The sequence below is a fragment of the Thunnus thynnus genome, chromosome 3, assembly GCF_963924715.1.
Source record: "Thunnus thynnus chromosome 3, fThuThy2.1, whole genome shotgun sequence".
NCBI classification, from domain to species: Eukaryota; Metazoa; Chordata; class Actinopteri; order Scombriformes; family Scombridae; genus Thunnus; species Thunnus thynnus.
In genome coordinates, this window is record NC_089519.1 from 13374964 (window position 1) to 13391957 (window position 16994).

The 16994-nt window shown below is 38.5% G+C and overlaps 1 protein-coding gene across 1 annotated transcript; it reads left to right on the plus strand.

Annotated features, from left to right (window-relative positions):
- The first annotated feature begins 8613 nt into the window (after window positions 1-8613).
- LOC137179569 (keratin, type I cytoskeletal 13-like) lies at window positions 8614-13883 on the plus strand. Its single transcript, XM_067584347.1, has 8 exons — window positions 8614-9468; window positions 10289-10371; window positions 10644-10800; window positions 11508-11672; window positions 11769-11894; window positions 12211-12431; window positions 12980-13008; window positions 13100-13883. The coding sequence occupies exons 1-8, from the start codon at window positions 9076-9078 to the stop codon at window positions 13204-13206; spliced, it is 1281 nt and encodes a 426-aa protein (XP_067440448.1). The 5' UTR covers window positions 8614-9075; the 3' UTR covers window positions 13207-13883.
- The last annotated feature ends 3111 nt before the right edge of the window (window positions 13884-16994 follow it).

Sequence of the window (16994 nt, forward strand, 5' to 3'; positions counted from 1 at the left end):
TTATGAATATCTGTATGAAAATTTATGAAGTAAAAAGTTATGGATTGATCCTTTAAGTGTGAATGCTAGCAATAAATATGAATCTCACTGTTAGGAGAAGTAGTTCATATCTCATTTCTTTCTTATGTAACTTTGTTTTCCATAAGCCACTTTTGTGAATTTGCAAATACTGTATCTTAGGATCTGACAGAGGAGGAGCAGCCAGCTGAGCTGACTTTTTCATGTGGTTTTGCTGACAGTTTGTTGTGGTTTTCGTCCATCTGCATGGTCAGAAAAAGAGAAAGAGAGATGAACTGATAGAGAAAGACAGTGTAGGACAGTAAAGCAGGGAAATGTGTGGCAAGAGGGAAAATGTTAATGTAATTTTTAATAATTAAACACACACATAAAGCATGCACACTAACCAAAGAGTGCCAGACAGGACTGCTGGGACACTTACCATCATCACACTCCCACACCCTCTCAGTAAGGTGGCCACCAGTTGGCAAGAGGACAGCGATGATGATGACAGCGATTAATACTGTATGTAGTTGGAAGTCCTGGAAAAACAACCACTGTCAGGGCGTTGCAGGCAGTTCCGTTCTGAGTGTCTGGGACAGATTATTTCTGCAAACCAGGAATGCCATCGAGCCTGTTTCTAGATGTCATGTTACTCCCACACAGATCCAAGAGATAACCTTGTTGCACGATATTCGCAGGAGTGTTTGGTCAGGGGAATCACATATCTGAGGGCTACACAGAAAGGTAGGTGATGACTCTTTAGTCAAATTTCAGCAGCAGAGGTGGAGGCAGCTGAGGTGGACACTGCCTACAAGAGAATGAAAACAAAACATGTCAGCCACAGATCATGAGTTTAGCAACAGTCTTAACAGCTCCCTCTTGTACCTGACCTTTGTGACTTTACATTCCACTGCCTTTGTTCCCTGCCAGGGTGGGTGCAAAGGAGGTCTTTGATCGTTTCTCATGTGATCCCTTATTTTCTGTACAAGGAATCTTTTACTTAAGTTGTCTGGCAGACAAAAAAAAGAAACACCTGTTATAAAAACATTTAATAGCTTTGATCCATTCTCTAACAATTATAAAATATACTCCATTGCCAGGTGGTTTTTGTCTGTACATGATATCATTACACAAGCCAGTTGAGTTCAGGATTGGAAGGTATTGTGGTTTAAATCCAAAACCGCATAAGGGATTATCTTCACATAAACTCTTTACCACTCTGCTGCAGAGGCTACAATATGTTAAGCTAAAGCATGTCTCATGTGCTTTTACTTGTGGTGTAAAGCTAATGTAAGAAGCAGAAACCACAGTAACATGTCTTAAGAACACCACAATAGTCAACCTGGGACCCTCAGGGCATATTTATACCTGTCAAGCACTCATCATTCATATTTCTGCTCAAAATAATCATTACAGTCATTGCACCATTTAAAGCTGCACTAATAAATATTTTTCAACAAATCAATGCATGTATCGTTATGTGAAAGGGGTCGCTTGTAGTAATGATAAGCAGAATCGGCTCCCCTCAGTACTATTTAGCTTCTTTTAGCCCTTTGTTTTCAAACCTTACTGTTTTGGTTCAGTCTCACCACTGGCATCAGTGACTTTTCCAGACACAGCTGGCAGCTATTTTCAGAAAAGAAAGCTCAGATAGACCAAGAGCACAATACTGTCCAGTACCAAATGACAGACAGACAAAATTAGCGACTAGCTGGTGAAAATATTGGAACATTTAGTATCTAAAGAGATTTGTAAACGGGCACCTGTCTGCTAACGCATTTGCCATATCAACTTTATGAGGTGATACTATGTCAATGCTGTGTTTGCAGCTTATTCTGTTGCCCCCAGTGGCAAAAAGAAAATACTATAAGTCAACAAATACTCTTAGGGCCTCTCCGCTAAGCAGGATATTTAGTTTAGCTGGTTAGCTGCACTGCGTTAAACCCAGAACAGTTCTTCTTACTTCAGGATGTTCAGGATTTTGTTGAGTTGTGAGTTTCACTTAATACACTTTTCTAAGTAAAGCAGGAGTAGTCCTAACCTGATGTGCCAGAGGGTCACATCAGGTTCTATCACTGCCTTGCGAGGCAGCTGGATATGCAATGCTGATTGGTCTGAACCACTGCAAGGTAACAGTAATCCTGCTTCATGAAATGAGGTACGCTACATGGCCAAAATTATGTGAGTACATCTGGTCTGGAGCTGTTCAAACAAGGCCTCTTAATTGCAATTTAGACAAATCTTAATGGCAGAGCAAACAATCATATTTTGGACAACAGTTCCTCCAACTTTGTGGAAACAGTTTGTCATGTTTCAGCACCACAAAGCCCTGTCCAGAAAGTAAGATCAATAAAGAAATTATTATCCCAGTTTGATGTGTAAGGACTTCTGCACAGACCCTAACCTCATCCAACACCTTTGGGATGACCTGGAGTCTGGCCCTGTTGCCTAACATCAGTGGCTGACCTCACTAATGTTCTTGTGGCTTATTGGGAGCAGCCAGGTACCAAAATCTTGTAGAACGAAGAAGAGTGAAGCCATGTAGTGTATCTCTATATTTAATGACTGGGAACATGACTTGAAGCTTTTTTGCAACATAACTGAAGAAGAACTCAATTTCCTGTCATCTGAAAAGAGCTTTCCTTCATTTTTAGCTCAACCACACAGTCACAGTACTTCATAGACAGACTCCAAGAATCAATAGGCCAATCCTAATTTTATTAAAATGATTTTGTGTGAGACAAAAGCTTTGGCAGTACCAGGATCAGAATGTGCACATTTTCAGCCAATAACTTTCCCTTATCTTTTTAATTCTATCATCCAAACCAACCACACCTTTAACTTTATTGCTGATCATACCAGTGGGGGTGGACAATTATGCGGTTGATGTCTTAAGGCATGCATCATTCCGTACATTTTATAGTTCACAAGAAGACAAATGTGACATACTGATGAAAGAAGGTGTTTTACAACTGTACAATGAAGTGAACTGAAGGGAACGGCTCGATTCTTCTGTCACACATGCATGAACCCAGCAGGGTGGTTCCTCCTGACTGGCTGGGAAAGAGAACAGAATTCATCAGATAAAAATATGTTATTAATGTTCATCAGAAATGCTGCTTTGTGTCATCCCACTGTGGTTTTTACATAATAATGAATGCACATGGCAAGAAAAAGCAACAGAGAAACAAAACATGTGAGTGACTCTGAAGTTAAAGTATTTAAATAAGGATGTAAAGACGGAATTAACCTGATTTTAAACAGACGTTCAAATTTTGTGTAAATTGCTGGTTTTACATGAATTGTTAAAGCATTAACAACTTAAAGGAAATGTAAAACATACTATCAAATTCAATATCAGTACATACTTTTATTACTATTTATAAAGAAGTGCTGTGACAGGGCTTGAAAAACGATTATCCTCATCATGAGCAGTTTGACATTTTGCTAAGCACCTCAGGGTTACACAATACTCGCTTTTCACAAAAACAATTACACTAGGAGTGCCACACTTAGCTGTCATTCACTATTATGTAGAGCAAGGATGGGCAAATATTTCAAACAGCCGAACAAGTCAGGGCCATGTACTTGATGTTGTTACTGGCAGGTAGAGGGGTCAGCAGAGGGGCTGGTGGATGGTGTGTGGGTGTATTTCTACTCAGGTGAAGAGGTAAACTGAAAAGAGGCACTTTTTTGTTAGATCTAACCTGTCAGCATGTGATAACATGACAACATGATGAACCTAAATTACAATGTCAAGATGGCCTGTTACTGTGTGGCACAGAGACCTTACTTCATCCAGACAACCTGCAGTGTGTTTAAGCCAGGATTTTTCAATATGGCATATGGTTTTTATCTTATATCTTTAGTTTTAAAAGTCTCATTCAAAATGAATTACTAAAACAGTGATTATCTTTATGATAAATTATTGTTTGAATAAACAAAATGAGCAAAGAATTTATTGCAAATGCTGAATTATTTCAACCTCACTGTAGCTACGCCATAATGTTTATGTTAATAAGCTTACTTGAGTGAATTAGGCTTGACATTACGATACATTCCAACTCGGACACATTAATTTGAAACCAGCCACTTCGTCAGTATTACTTTAATTTTTCTTGCAGCTAGCCAGGTGGTCAACTCGCCTCTAAAAAGCATCAGCAATGGTTGACCAGTACAGTTTACATATAGTAGTTTTCTGAATGTAGCCACTAGGGAAGAATGTGACAGAACAAACAAACCACAGGGTGCATTAGAAAATAATGATAACTTTAATCTCATAGACAGACATGGACAAACACAAGGCCAATATTAGCCTGACAATGTGGATTGAAAAACCTATGTATTGGTCTAATCCCACTATTAGCTCCTGTGTTGCACAAACTCTCACAGAACTAGACATAATTCTGTCTCTCAGTTATTAAGAATTAATGTGCCAAGATGACTCGCTCAAACCGTGTAATTTTGTTAAAAAATTCACCCCTGACAGAGCTACGCCTGCAGGCTTTCATCCAACAACCTGACCTCACATCCCTTGTTTAGATTGCTGTGTTGGTTTGTGTTTAAACGCCTGTATCATTATAACCTGAGTTTAAACTCGACTGTTGGCCATTAATCCTGGTTTAACCTTAGTATAAGCATGTATGTTAGTCTAGCCCTTGTTTAAGATTCTGTTTTTCTAAACACTAGTTTAAGATCTTGTTTCAGTCTAACATTAGTTGAAAAATGTGACATAGCAATTTTTTGGCATTTTTGGCCACTTGAGGGCAGCACACCGAGCTGTAAAATCAACACTTACATATTAACAGTTTATAAGGATGGCTAATGTGTTAGCAACAAACAATTGCCAATTTACTCCACACCCAGCAGACATGTAGTGGCATTACCATTTTGAAGTATGGCCACTTGAAGTCCAATCACCATTTAGCTCTGTTTTGATCTCCTAAAACTCCTAAGAAAAAACACTTTTCTCTTTAGCTGCTAAATGCTAAACTATGTACACAAGTTAACTTTGCCATTTGGTGCTGGGAGGGTAGGATTTAGGAGGGTTTATCTGAGCTTTTTTGCTGTGTTTGGAAATGACGCTTGATAAAAGCAGTGAGCATGAATAAAAACAGTAAAGTTGTAGGCCATAAAACCAAAACAATAAGGTGAAAAGGGCTAAAAGCTCCATAGAGCTGAGAGGAATTGCGGAATTGTGTGATAATTATCTCTGGGTTTGTCACTACGAGTCATCCCTTTCACATTGCACAAAGTCATTTGATCCATTGTTAATAAAAAAATATTACATCATACAGTATTATTGAAACCCTAGTTTCAGCTCCAGGTTTAGTTTAGTCTAAACCATAGACTGTTGTTTTGAAGCTCAAAGCGGGTGGCTCCGGCCGTCGCCATCCTGGCAGTGCCTGATTCTGCCTAACTCCTGGCTAATCCAAAATGGGCAAAGAGGTGGAGTTGAGGTAGGCAGGGATGTATTATAAGAGCTGGATAGGGCTCTGCTGCTCAGCCTAGCAGCTAATTTTTCCCAGTGGTCACTTGCGATATTGCAGTGAAAAATCCCCCCTGCGGCACAAAAAGCATTTTCCCCATGGACTACCATTGTAAAATTGTTGACAGGACACCTCGAACTGCAAACAAGGTCAATTATGACTCTTTCTATTATGAAATTTTGATCCATGGAGGTTTTATATTTTTAAAATTTTCCACAAGCCGAGAAAAGTGATTTGAAAATCTGTGACGTCATCACAATCTAAAGTCTATAGGCCAAGTGGGAACTCGCGGTCGGGGCCAGTGGGGGAAACACCACTGTGCATATTCAGTGGGCCACACAACGCAGAAGCAAACCCGAAAGCTAGAAACTTTTTTTGGTGTATGCACCAGCCGAGCAATTCTCATTGGACTGAATGCGCTCCATTTTTGGTCCGGTATCTCTTATAATACATCCATGGAGGCAGACTGAATGAAGCCTGGTTGCTGAACCAAAGCACTTAGCGGCTAGCAAGCTGTCACTCAAAGTACCCACGACCTTAAATATGCATAACTTTTCGGCTTAATAAAATTTGAAACAGGTGAGTTATACAAAAATTCACCCCCTGTACAGTTATCACAAAAGGGGAAATTAGCTATAGAGACCAAAACTGTAAAAACCAGGCTGTAAACATGTTTATTTCTGCTGTAAAGTTGGGCATTTTAACATGGAGGTCTATGGGGACTCGCTTTTGGAGGCAGCCTCAAGTGGCCATTTGAGGAACTGCACTTTGTGTTTTTGGCACTTCCGCGTTGGCTTCATTTTTCAGCCCCAGAGGTGGCCCCTTGGTCTAACTGCAGTTTAAAATCTTGTGCGGGTCTAACACTAATCTTCCTAATCTTCATGTCACAATGTAAATTTAATCTTCTTTGTCAGTTTAACTCTAGTTATGCCCCTGTGTTGTTAGGCGCTTCTCCCACAATGTATATAGAAGAAACCTATCTGACAACTTTTCTACACATATTTGCCTTAGGGGGCATTTACATTACATGTCAGTACTTTTATCATTTTTAAAGATTTGCTTCCAGAGAAATGTGGCTCAATACCATAATTACTTCAGTGAAAATGAAAGTCTGGTTCAGTGGATTGCCTAAATTTCTCAGCTATTAAAGCAAAGTGAAAGGGAGCCACAGAAAAAGAACATATGATTAAAGGCAGCACCTGTTAGTCCACCCATTAACTGCAGTAAACACCTACCAACCACCCCTAATTGATCCATTTGATATGATTCACACTGATAATTACACACAATTTAAATGATATATAGCCATGTTTGGGTAAAAGTTTGCAGTCCTGAGAACAAACATGTTTTACGGGAACTGGAACTATTCAGTTTCAGAAGGACTGGCAGTATTTAAAACAAGGATGCTTAGCAGCTGCTATGAAAAATAGAATAATATTATCTTCATAGTTTCCTTGTTTATCCAGGAGTACGCCTCTTTTGCTGAATATAACTTTTAACTGCACTCTAAAACAGTAGACAGGCACAGGACATGGAGATTCCCAAACATTTTGATTATTTATGAACCACAAAACACTGTTGTACTCGTGTGGGATCCCAGTGGACCATCCCAGTGCTGTGCAGTGGGGGTTGGGGGTAAATATAATATGCAGTTTGTGTTTCTCATGTTGGATCCCGGTTGACCATCAGGAAAACACGTTTTGCATGTTAGGGTCATCTGAATTAAAACATGCTGACAGACTGGCCAACACAGTCCTGCCTGCATCTAACCAAATTAAAACGTGACATAGAAATGGTGATCATTATCTTGAAGGGGAAATTACCTTTTTTTTAAAAAAAACAAACAAAAAAAAAAAAACAGATATAAAACTGTAAGATTGTGTAAGAAACACTGCAAATTTTCATGTTCTGAGTCAAATCGTGGTCCAGAGTTTGGTCACAAAATGCATTTTAAGCTGCAAAGATAAGAAATGTGTGTTCTGTCATCAGGGGTAGAACTATGTCATTATAACACAAATAAGAAATACTGTACATATAGAAGAAAACAGGATTTTTATATAAATTCTCAAATATCAGGAGCATTTTGCTGACAGCTGATCTAGAAAATGTATGTTTGCAGTGTGTCTGTATAGAGCCTCAAGCACATTTGTGTGAACACGCAACAAGTAATTGTAGGGGAATGAAAATATGGTTTCCATATCAGTAAAAGGCATCTAAGGCCACTGTATGAGAAAAGTTCATATTAGCTGCTACAAAGACAACCCACAGTATGAGTGAGATTAAAGATGAAGTAAAATAGCAATAAATAATACACCAATAGCCTGAAACAACTACATTTTAACAAACACCTCCTCTTGAGTGTATGAAAATTCATGTGCAAGCATGATCCTAAAAAGGACAAGTTGCTGATCCAAAATATGATGTCAAACTCAAGATTTGAGAGTATATGAAAGTGCTCACCTATAAAAGCTTGTGCAACAGCAGCAGCCTGAGGCAGCAGCACACTGGAACCAATGAGTTTACTGAGCAATTAACTTGACATTAGCGTGCCTTAAAATTGTGCCTACACTTGACAAGATCGTAAAATTTAATTAAAGTAATTTCAAAAAGATCTCCATGTCTCCTATCTACCTGGCACTGCAGGACTCATGTTGTGTATGCGGTTACCTGTGCAAATGTGCGTTACAATTTGTGAAGAATTAGTAAGTTAATTAAAGAATGAATCCCTTGTAAAATTAGAAGAACACTGGAGCAGCACATTTTTTGAGTAGTCCACTTTGGACTGCCCACTTTGGTCCATACTGACATATCTCAACAAGTATTGGATGTATTGCCGTGAAATTTTGTACAAACATTATTGGTCCCCAAAGAATGAATACTGATGATTTGTGATCCCATTACTTTAAATCTAGTGCTACGATGATGTCAGAATTGTAATTCGCCCAATATTTTGGTTTATGACCAAACATCTGCCAAACTATTGACACCCCATCAACGTCAGCTGTACAAACTGTGCATAATGTCAGTCAAATTAAATTAAGCATTGACTTAGTTTAAAATATTTTGGGAAATGTTCAAAAACTTAAAATGAATGATTTTTGTTATTGGATAATGGGTAATAATGCGTAATTGTTTTGGACAGTAGTCTACTACTACTACTAATACTACTACTAATAATAGACTAAATACTAAATGTACACAGTTTTTGAAAATTAATTTATAGGTGAAGTTATTCAGTTGAAGGTTTATTTTATCAACAGAAAAATTGATAGTGAGCTCATATTTCCGCCTGAGATATCAGCCTGGCTTAATTAAAGGTGGCAGCTTGAATGCCTCTCACCTAAATCGCCCTGACAGCCGTTACACACCGCCAGCAGCACACCTGAATGCCAACGCACCACGCCCTGTGTACTCACACCTGTGATGGTAGAGCAGCATCTTTCCACCTACCTGCTCGGCCGCTCCCACCTCCAGGCAGGAGCCTATAAAGTCCATCCTCCAGGCCGCCTCAGCACCATCTGTTCCGCACCACCTGCTGAGTTTGACAAGTTTCACTGAACGCTGCACCTGAGTCAGAGCAGAAGTCATGATGACCACCTCACTCCGCCCTGGATTATCCTCCATGTCCCTGTCCTCTATGTCCATAGGCTCAAGGCGGGCTACAAGCGTCTATGGCGGTGCAGGTGGTAGAAGTGTCCGGGTGTCCCACGTCTCCAATGGCCTCGGAGCCGGCTTTGACCTGTCAAGCGCTCTCGGAGGGGGCGGAGGTGGCAGCAGCGCCGTTTCATCGTCAGGCAGCGAGAAAGTGACCATGCAGAACCTCAACGACCGCTTGGCCTCTTACCTGGAGAAGGTGCGCTCTCTGGAGTCCGCCAATGCCAAGCTGGAGCTTCAAATCCGCGAGTGGTACGAGAATCAGAAACCGACTATCAGGGACTACAGCAAGTATGAGGCAATCATCCTAGACCTGCGCAACAAGGTGAGCTTCCCCCTCCCCACTGTCTCACCGAAGAACCAAAATGTCACAATATTTGAGTTATATAATCTCTATTTTGCTACTGTAAATGAACGTTAATAATTATCATTATAATAAAATCGACTCCCTTAAATAATGTTATTCAGGGAATTTTTCATAGTCTCCAGCAGCCTTTGTTGAAATTAACAATATGTTCCTCTTGATTCCTCTTGTTAAACTAAACTTTTTGTGGTGAAACTACGACCAAACGTGAACACCAACACAGCCAATAAATAAAGATGAATCATTTCTTCATGTGTGTTACATTAAAACCTAATCCATGTATAACTTAAACTGACATTCTTCTACAGAGAAGGTGTAGAAAATAGCTTGTTTATCCCCCACTTATTCTTGGAATACATAATAGATAACTTGTCTTTTACCCTAATTGTTTCACTGTAATCATCATCATCAACATATTGTATGCTGATTCACTCACTGAAGTCTAGTAGGCACTCTCACTTAAGCATCTGAGTGATGGTTTATATACAGTATGTGCATGTGTGGGTTCAATTCAGAAGGACAGTTGACCTTTGAAATGAAAGATAATTCTTTTTTAATTTCTCACTACCACCCACGAACACTGCTAAGAGCAATGTGTAACACGTGATGATTAAATGTGTGGATCATCTAATGCTATTGCAGTGGAATGCAAGTCATGACAATTCTAAAGATCAACAAACACACAAACCCACATTGTAGATGGTGAATCAATAACATTAGTGGTGGTATTATATGTGGATAAGAGACCCCTGACAATGCTTCTCTCTCTTTTTTTTTTTAGATCGGTGTTGCCACACAGGACAATGCCAGGCTAATGCTGCAGATTGACAATGCCAGACTGGCAGCGGAGGACTTCAGAATCAAGTGAGTGGAAAGGTTATGTCAGAAGTTATAATCCCTGAGTTTTATGATGGCAGAAGTCTGGCACTTGACAGATGTTAACACTTGAAAGCATTTAACATGGCATAATGTGTTTGTTCAGACTTTGTGGACATTTTGTCACAGGGGCGTAACGGTCAACTGACTGATAAAACTGGTATGACTGGTTTTGGTGGAGCTTCGTCTTATCTTTTGTTGGTAGTTACATCAATTCAGTGGGTGCAGTAACATGAACCTCTGTGCCTTTTTGCTAACAGGTTTGAGAATGAGCTGGCAGTACGCATGTCAGTGGAAACGGACATCGCCGGACTGCGCAAGGTCCTGGATGACCTGACCCTGTCTCGTTCTGAACTGGAGATGCAGGTGGAGGGCCTGAAGGAGGAGATGGTCTACCTGAAGAAGAACCATGCTGAGGTGAGAGTTCTGCTGTTAGGAAAAGTGAGCCCAGGAGCTCATTCCTCCTTGATATCTTTTCTACAGTGGAAAACCAAACATAATCCTTATTTAGTGGATAGATAGTCTCTTCACATTACCACAGGGAAATATGACTTATGTGTTCCTATCATATTTTCTGAAAAGTATGGATACAGTTGCTGACAGAAATCAGATGATTAAAATTGTTTTCCATGAAACAGTTAACAGTCCATTATTTGCCTAATGTCTTCCAAGAGATGTTATCTTTTGCTTATACAAACAACAGTCAATACAAAACTTGTTAGGTTTGTCTGCTGTGCCTTCAAGTTGTGTACTTCTAGGTAGGAGCTGCCACCAGCCCCAGGGTGGTGCCAAAAAACAATGAGTCATGAGAAATAAAATGATAAGACAGTGATTAATATTTATTGACTTAAGGCAGTGCTGATAAAGCCTTCCTAAATGATCATTTACTTGTTTAGTTGTTTAGATCCTACATTGTTTAGTTAACGTTAATTATCATTAGCCACCATAAACCACTGGTCATACCAGACCAATAAGGCTGTAACAGCAAACTTGAATGTACTGAACTGAGTAATAGTGCGTTTTGTTACTTACAAACTAAACATTTGATTTTGAATAGGAAGAATGTGTTATATCCCATTACTTCTTTTGCCTTTTAATGTGGTTTAATTTGGGTCTGGCTGTAGGAACTTGCCGCTTTGCAAGGCCAGGTTTCTTCCAACTCTGTGAATGTGGAGGTGGACGCTGGGCCCCAGGCGGACCTGAGCAAGATCCTTGGCGATATTAGATCTCAGTATGAGGGCATCGCTGACAAGAACCGCCAAGAAATAGAAGCTTGGTACAAGACCAAGGTAAGGGCAGCAGGATGACACATTTCACCTCATAAAACCATGTTCATATCATCTCATATTGTGCCTTGTGACAATTTTCATTCAATTTTCTTCCAGTTTGACGAACTGAACAAGCAGGTGGCAACCAGCACAGAGACCCTCCAGACCTCCCGCAGTGAAATAAACGAGCTGAAGAGGACCCTGCAGGCCCTGCAGATTGAGCTGCAGTCCCAGCTCAGCCTGGTAATGACAGATCCCATATACACAGATGTACATGTACATAGTGGGAAGGTGGGGTACACATTTTCATGCAACAATTTTTCACTACAGTACAACATATAGGCTATCTGTTATATTGCTGACCTTTTGCTTATAGTTATCAGTTTAGCACCTCTTAGTGCAATACAAATACCATAGTGACATATTATAGAAATGTTTGACTATACACACTATAATTAGAAGATTTTTTTAAACACCTCAGGAAACTGAAGTGTAGAGATGAGTTAGAAATGAAGCAATTAGTGCGCAATAAACTCATATTTACTTGTCTCCTGTGCAGAAATCTGCCTTGGAGGGCCAGCTGGCAGAGACAGAGTCCCGCTACAGCCAGCAGTTGAACCAGCTCCAGACCATGGTCAACGCCCTGGAGAGCGAGCTCAGCCAGGTGAGGGCGGACATTGAGAGGCAGTCCATGGAATACCAGATGCTCCTTGACATCAAGACCAGGCTGGAGATGGAGATTGCTGAGTACAGAAGACTGCTGGATGGAGAGAGTGTAAAGTAAGGGATTTCTTAAGTGAGCTGTTTGTCATAAAGCATCTAACTTGACATATTATTTATCGCTAGCTCAGCACGGTGGTTCTCAAAGTGGGGTTCTGGGACCCCCAGGATCCCAAGCAAAAAGGAGAATAATTTATTTCACTATAATTCCATCCATAAGTACTACAATGACATAATGTATGGCATTTTGGTCATGGATTTCATACACTCTCTGTAATAAAACAAATAAAAGCAAAAATCTTATCAGATGGGGGACCCTGGGACAAAATCTTATCAAATGGGGGTCTGTGGTCCTTGATGTGAAAAAGTTTGAGAACCACTGGTTTAGCATGTATATATTTCTTGCAGGAGTTTGATAATATCACTCTCATGTCTGTACGGTTCATATTTGGTAAACAGACAAGACACAGGTATCAATCTTCTCATCTAATTCTCTGCAAGAAAGTCAATAACCGTATTTCCCAAAATGTAGAGCTATTTGTTTAACATTTGTATTATCAGTCTCAAATGGTTTGAATGGAAAAAATAACTTTTTGTCTGTCTTCTAGGGTGGTTGAGGTCGTAGAGGTAGTCAAACGTAAGTTCACATCACCACTTTATTTTGGCTCATTTTTCAAGTTGAAATGAAATACCCCATAGATTAAAATTTGATTTGATTCCCTCCGCAGCTCAACCAGTTATCACCCAGAGGAGGAAGGTGGTGATTGAGGAGATCGTTGATGGAAAAGTGGTGTCCCGCACAGAAGATGTGAACACAGAGGTCGTCAGCCCATAGCTTCGAGAGGCCTTCCTGGACATGTTGTCAGAAAAAATAAGCAAAGCCAATACAATGCTTTTAAAATGTGTAAGACGAATGTGTAAACATGACTTTTGTTGTTCTTTTGGAGATAGAACCAGATATTTTACCATATTTAAATGATATATTTCTTCATTTTATATCACCCATTTATCCAAATCCCACAGAAAACAACTGTACAGAGTGCCCTCCAACCTGCCTCCAGGCGCTGTGAGTCTGATCATTTTAGAAAGGAAATACACTATAGTGGAATTTAGGTCTTTCCTTCTTTGCTTCTTGGCTTAACTGGATACATGGAGTGATAATTTTGGGGTTATTGTCATTATCAGTGTGAAAGAGTTAGCTTATAGATAGAGAGGTCATAAACAAAATTTGTGTGTCTAATAATAATGAGGTTTAATGTTGCCAATGTTAAAGGTGTTACATGTAGCATTTTTATAAGGAAATGTTGTTGCCAATTTTGATGTTATCCAAGCACAATTACATAAACGAATTAGACCATTGTTAAGATGACTGGCAGTCTCTGTGAAACAAATCATTTCTTAAAATTAAGACCACACTTCCAATAAAGTTTGTGTCTTGTTTTGAAAGGGATGCATCTTTTTTGCCTTACACTTGTTTCATCTCCTTTTGAATAAAAATTTGAAAGCTGTTAAGTATATGGGTTATATACTATTGTGTTCAATATCCTTTGTTTATTTTTGTTAAAACATACATTCCCTCTATAAAAGATAACAGTAGAGACATATTCACATCCTGATTAAAACAGATATAGACAGATCATCAGTCAAACATAGTGTGGTAACTCACAGCCAGGAAGAGGTGAAGAGTGGAGAGCTTTAATGGTACTGAGTAAATGAGACATCCTTCCCTTGTACATGCAGTGTTTTCATCTGTCCTCTAGATGTCGGTATATTCACAATGATGAGGTCAGTGTTGTCAAATCCTGACTCTTCATTTAAGTCTTGAATATATGCAAATTATCTTCTTTATACAGTAGCAGTTCAGTTCAGATCTACTTCATGATCAGAATGTAACCACAGAAAATACTTTGTAAATATTGAATATTATTAAAATTAGTTCCAAGTATTCGTGACACTATTCAAAACATAGGGAAATGTTTGAATCTTATCTCTGACTTTTATTATAGCGGACATAAGGTTTGGAGTTCCTCCCATGGTGATAAAACTTAGCTCAGTGTCTACTCTTTTGCTAGTGTAGTTGAATTTGAATAGAATAAAACAAATTAAATATGATTTTAGAGGCTCATTTTCCTTCCAAGATAACATACTGAAATACATTACCGAAATAATCATAATTAGTATTCTACATTTTGTGTTTTCTAAATAAAGATCAGGCATGTGTTTAAAAGATACAGACTAAACTTAACTTCAGTGTCTAACACTGTTCTGGTGAAAGCATGAATAACTTTCCAACAAAAGTGTTTTTCAAATGTTCACACATTCAAAACACATGCATAAATGTTCCTTCTTTGTTTTTACATCTGGGATATAATCGGGAGTCCTCGTGTGTCTTAGCTGGTGGGAGATTTAAAAAAGTATGTACATTTGTTTAAATTTATCTTACTTCGATTTTGTTACTTGCAAATGAGAAATATACTCTGGTGTATATACATTTAAACCTGATACAAAATAAAATCTGACTTAACATTAATTTTTCATTTTGGCATTTCATTTTAGAAATATCCAGACATTTGTTTTTCCTTTTCACAAAAAAAATAGTGTTTTTTTTCTGTTGTTGCACAATTTTGATAGCAGTTTCAACAAGCAAATTAAATACTTAAACATAGAAACACTTTGAATTAATTGTATTGTACTTGTACTTGTACTTCAAACCTTTAAAATTCAGTAAATCACCTTAACCTTTCCCTGCAGAGAATGCTGTTAACCTGACCACCTAATCTTTCTTCTCCACATAAAGCAATTTAATCAAAGTTTTTCATGAAATAAAATAAATGTAATCCACAATTCATATCCACCGATATCCAGCAGAGGGCTCTCTCAACAAAATCACTGAAATGAACAATCCCCTCTATGACTCTCCTTTATTTCCAACATTATTGGCTTGCACAGCAAAGACTCATGTTATATTATCTCAGTTTCCCCTGAGAGAATGACACAGCACATATTCTGAAAAAATTTTGGATGTTTGTGCTGAAGATAGGTAAATCTGGCTATATCTTTTTTTCCCCTTTTCACTCACACAGAAGAATAAGGTCATTTATTATTACAATTATTTATAGCCTTTCCATAATTCAACTGAATGATGTGGGTGTATGAGTGGGTGGGTTTTGATGGGCTCAAAAGTCCAGAGTCATTTTTCATCCTCCTTGTCCCTGACAAGACATGTGAATGTGCAAAAAAATGCTGAAATAGGTTTATTGTGTTTTGTGTGTGTCCACTCCCTTTGACTGATTAATATCTGTACTACATTTTCTGTTATTGATTTTGCAGCTGCTTACACTGTAATAAATTGCTGTAAAAAACAGCCAAATTCTAACAGTAAGGTACTGTTCTTTCTAAATATGTTAAAATACTGTAAATTTTGATGCTTTTTGGAGCCAAAACCAAGAACAGACATTAACAGTAGGCTACTATAAGATTTGATGGTACAATACAGTAGCACCTGGCAAGCACAAGAGAGCATTTTCAGGTAGTGTTCTACCAGTATTTAGTTTACCGGTATTTAAACATTATTTTCACTGCTGCTTGCAAGTCTAGTTTAAAGATTATTTTTGGATGACTGTTTTCTCTTGAACTACATACTGTATTAGTGAATGCTAATGTTAGATTGTCCTGGTCTATACCTACACCTTGTTATTCCACTTGCATTTCATAACTAATAATAGCCTACTATCTAAGTTAACAATTGAAGTTTATTTGAATTGTAATAAGTTGATTAAGATATGTTTGCTGCTGAACCCCAAAAGACAGAGTGGTCTTATTGGTTATTTTAGCTCAATCCAAGTGTGTTTCTAAGCTGTAGCTAGGTTGCTGCAAATATACTGTAGTTTGTTGCCAAGCTGTACTAAAACCTGGGACATAATAGGTGATTTGTTAAATGTTGTTTTCAGGTACTTCATTGTGATTAACCCTGAGAGGGGAACAAAGGCCAGCCGGAGAAAGTAATGCCTAAGAAGACAGGCAAGCTCACAGTGAGTCCTTGTTACCACTCTTGTGAAGAACCTAATGTCACTTCATAAAGGTAAGTTTTCCATCTTGTTTAAAGTGTTTCTCTCACTTATCTGTCTCTTACTGTGCTTGATTTTCATTCTTGGTTCTTTCTCACTCAGTGAACTATGAGCCTGGAAGCCTGGATGCCGACCGTCTTCCAATTATAACAGAGGACATTTAAAGGCATTACTAATTGTGTATCATGCAATCTCTTTATCTGTGCTTTTATATTTTTTAAACAGTAGTTTGCAAAGCAGTAGCTGTTTAGACTCATGACTAAGTTTTGCTGACAGCTCAGGATATTATAATTAATAGATTTACATTGACCCCCTTTGAAAGGGCATGAACCTTGAGAATTATTTTTTTCAAACAGGTATACTTGAATATACTTGACATATTTGAAAGCTTCTGAATAAATGTTCAGTTCCATAAAGCTGTCGCTTGTCTCATCCTCTTTTGTGCGAGATGTTAAGAATTATGCATTTTTAAATGTAAAACTGAGCTGCTCTCATTACTGGACCATTAAGATTAAAGAAACATTCTTATTTACAGTAAATGTCTGAAATGTATACT